Genomic DNA, 4,054 nt, shown 5'->3' on the forward strand with positions numbered 1-4,054 from the left:
TTAACAACTGCAGATTTTGAATCCAGCTTTCTTTTTTATTCATGAAAAATACACACTGCAAGTTACTTCCCTCCAAAAAAAAAAAGTTAAATTAACAACTGCAGATTTTGAATCCAGCTTTCTTTTTTATTCATGAAAATACACACTGCAAGTTACTTCCCTCAAAAAAAAAAGTTAAATTAGCAACTGCAGATTTTGAATCTAGCTTTCCTTTTTATTCATGAAAAATACACACTGCAAGTTACTTCCCTCCAATTACCCAGAGGCTGATTTTGTGTTAAATCTTTGCAGAAATGTGAATAGCTTAATTTTTTTTATTACAGTTGTCTTTGTTTTCCATATAAACCTAAGTTTTTACTTCAAAAAAGGCAACTGAGGCAAAGAAAACCAGAACCATTGAACAAGTCATGTTAGAAGCTTTGCCACTGCAGTGTTAATAGTTGCTTTAAAAACATACCCCTGAAACAAAATTGCATTAATATTATATCATCAACCTATTTCCTCCCCCCACCAAACCAAGATTTTTCTTGCAAAGAAGTTATCATTCAGATTCTGGTTAGTTTATTATTATTATTATTTTTAATTCTGTGAAGTTTGGTTTTCACAGAACTAAAACCTCCTAGATGATAACACTGAGCATCTTTCCTTCTTACTGTGTATTTATTAACTTCAAATGAGAAAGCTTTTGGATTCAGATTTTTCACTAATTGATGTTCATAAAATTTTAGTAATGTAGAACTTAGTAAAGTAGAATTTAGTAATTTTAGTAAAGTAGAGTTTAGTAATGTTACAGGTTTTACGAGCTAAGATGTGGTTTCTTCTTGGGCGATGCTTCATCTCCTTCATCTTTTTCTTCATCATCTGGATCATTCTTTAAGCCAACCGTGCTGCTACTGCTCTGGCTACTCGTTTCATTAGCACCACCAGCAGAAGGGGATGAACTGATTTTGCAGCTCCCAGAAGATGTTCTTTTAGGAAGATCTACCTTGTCTTCATTTTCTTTTGGGTTTTTAGTCTCCATAAACTTATCATAAGGATCTGGAAAATCATCTTCCAATGGTGGCATAACTGCTTCTTCTTCCTTTGAATCTTCTTTAATACATATTTTTTCCTTCTTCTCCAAGACTCTGATGCCTCTGCAGAGTATTTGACTATACAGTATAGAATGTAAATTCTTCCGAATTTGATTTTGTTGCTCTTTTTCTTCGTCATATCTGATCTTCAGTCCTTTGAATGTCTGAACATATTCAATCGATTCAAGTGTTTTATAAAACTTCTCAACTATATGTGTAACAAGAGATCTGATATTTTCCACTCTTATATATTCAAACAGCTCAATAACAGCTGAATTCAACATATTGTACCGAGTCCCGTTTTTCAGAAAAGCATTTACAACTGGCTCAAAAAGATTTCCCTTGATGATGTAACAATTATAAAGTTCATCTTTAAGGCCAATCATCCCTCTCATAAAGCGAAGAGCAGACAGAGTCAGGAAAGTGTGCTTTGAACTCATCAAGATCAAGACTCTTCTTAGCAAGTCATTGCTCAAAATATAGTTTTTTATGTAATATGTGTGATGTTGCACACAAAATGTGAGCAGCTCCAAAATTAAAGAAAGCAGCCCTGCTGTTTGATAATTATTGGGGCTGTTTTTGTCAGCTCCAACTACATTATCCCCTTCACATATATTTTCTGAAGTGATGGCAAAAAGTGGTGCTATGAAGTTCTGTATACAATGCTTGTAGAAGAAATTTAGAAACTCACTTCTTTCGCATTTACTAGGTGTTGACAGCATATTTTCAGGATGGATTAGAGCACGAAGAAGTCCCATTAAATGAATAGCACCTTCCAGCTCAGGATCAGTGTCACAGATCATTTGCTCACTTATTAAGTTAATGAAAAGGTTACCATCTACACTCTGCTGGGCTTCTTCCATTATAAATTCTCGGATCATGGATGGACTACACTCTACTAGATAAGTAAGTATATCGGTAGCAGCTGATCGTATCTGCAAATCCTTCCTGCTCATCACGGTTTTCAGAACAGGAAGAATTCCCAAATGCGTCAATGTTTTGAAGAGGGCATCCTTGTTCGGAGGCTGTAATGTCTGCGAAAATTTACAGAATTCCTTGAAGAAAAATAGCAACTCGCGCTGTTTATCATCATCTATAGTCTCGTTCCTTAGCTGCACAAAAACTTCAGACAAAAAGTTGTCATCTTCGTGCAGCATGCGGACTATCTCGACCTTGTTGAGGAAAATAAAAGTTGTAAGAGTAGAAAGAAAATTCTCTTCAAACATGGATGGTATCGGCATAAGGATGTCGTGAATGTACTGTACCCTATAGGTCTGATGTATCTTTTGCATAAGTTCACAGTCCGTTATTGGTACAACTTCCTTGAACTTCGCATGTTGAGTCAAGAATTCCCTATGCCTTTTCGGCTGAGCCATTGCAGGGTCATATTCGAGGCATCCCACCACATCCATGATACACTCATCAGAAAACATGATCTCAAACAGAGATGTCTTGTTAAGGAATAAGATGGCTTTAATAATTTCATACAAATGGTGTAAACCTTCAGTGTCCCCTTGGTCTTCACAAGTGCGGAACAGCTGCAGCAAATTTTTAATATAGTCCCCATTTTCTAAGATCAGAGCCAGTCTTTCCTTATGGATAGGTAAAGGTAAAGCGAGAATCGAGGTAACAAAGTCATCAATATCTTCAAGTTTACCGAGTTCACAGCTAGGCAAGTCAAACACATCAGCGGTTTCGAGTATGTCGTCAAACTGATCTTCTGATTCATCTAAGAGGTCTTGTGTGATACTGACAGATGGATCTTTACCTTGAACTCGGCAAATGTCTTCCCAGATCTGCTGACAACCTTCGGCATCCTGGAAACTTAAAGCCATACCGTGGCCCTCCGCTTCTGACCAAACAATCAGCGTTTCCTGTTGCCTCTGGTACGGCGTATTTGAATTGATCTTCGACTCCAGGATTAGCGCGTCACTGGAATCCGACTGAACTAGCAGACACACGCTCTGGAGGTGCTCCACGTAAGCCGAAGAGATGTGCCCGGTGCCTAGGTCATCCCATTGTTGATCTCGGTTCAGGGAGTAGAGTTTCACGCGACACTTGTCGGCCATGGCGCTTTCTGCCATCTTCTCGGCAGCGGTGGCGTCGGCGTGTGAGGTGGCTGGCTCGCGCCTGCCCAGAATCAACGGCTATTGCCGTCGTTGGGGCAGCGACGACGGTAGCCGAGGTGGCCGGTTAGGAAAATCACAGTAGAAGATGGCGGAGAAATAGCGGTCGCGAAGCTGGCAGTTACGGAGGTCTGTAGTGTTCGGAGTCCTGCCTCCTCTCGCTTTCATCTTATGTTCGCCTTTCTTCGTTTTGTTCTCGCATATTTCTTCTTAATGTGGGTTTAAATCGTGAGTCTGCTCACGGTCGTCTGGGAAAGCCTCGATTATGACAGGATTCTTACGATTCTCCCAGGATTCTACCCCAAAGGAACGTTCTGTACATGTCGAGGCAGTTGCCCCCAATATTATGTAGAGGCTTAGTGATTAGAGCAAAGCACTGTTCTAGCATAAAAGCTTTCGTCCCTCAGAAACATTTTCACTTATCAGGTGTGCGGGGATTTAGGACTTGAGACAAAAGAAAGTTAATCGCTTATGTCCTGACCAGTTCAACACCTGACATCCGTGTTGAGGCTCCCGCCCCACCCCGACCCCCGACCCCAGAACAGAAACGGGAGCCAAGTGAAGTGTACGCTATTAACAATAATCAGAGATCTGTAGGTGCGTCTTCTCCATAACACTTGGTCTATGTATCTGTCATTCACTTACTCCCCACCCCCCCCACCCCCCCCCCCCCCCTCCCCCCCCACCCCCCCACCCGCCATTGGGGTAGGATCTTGTTCCCAGACGGAGTTGGTTGGCAACTCTTTTACTCTGTTCAGTTCGGCCTAAAGCGCCGCTGTCTTTGGCGCAATGGGAAAAACTTTTTCCAATCTATAACCCCACTCCTCGTTCTTAGAGGAATGGGCCAGAGGGAAA

At 41.0% G+C, this 4,054-nt stretch overlaps 1 protein-coding gene across 1 annotated transcript; it reads right to left on the minus strand.

Moving 5' to 3' along the window:
* Nucleotides 1-12: 12 nt before the first annotated feature.
* LOC125931571 (serine/threonine-protein phosphatase 4 regulatory subunit 3B-like) lies at nucleotides 13-3,512 on the minus strand. The gene has a single exon (XM_049643634.1). It carries the CDS (start codon nucleotides 3,155-3,157, stop codon nucleotides 797-799), a length of 2,361 nt encoding a protein of 786 aa, XP_049499591.1. The 5' UTR covers nucleotides 3,158-3,512; the 3' UTR covers nucleotides 13-796.
* Nucleotides 3,513-4,054: the final 542 nt, after the last annotated feature.

The sequence above is a fragment of the Panthera uncia genome, chromosome X, assembly GCF_023721935.1.
Source record: "Panthera uncia isolate 11264 chromosome X, Puncia_PCG_1.0, whole genome shotgun sequence".
In the NCBI taxonomy this organism is placed as follows: Eukaryota; Metazoa; Chordata; class Mammalia; order Carnivora; family Felidae; genus Panthera; species Panthera uncia.

Coding starts and splice junctions, on each gene's coding strand:
- LOC125931571 (XM_049643634.1), bottom strand. CDS start 3,157: ATGGCAGAAAGCGCCATGGCCGACAAGTGTCGCGTGAAACTCTACTCC.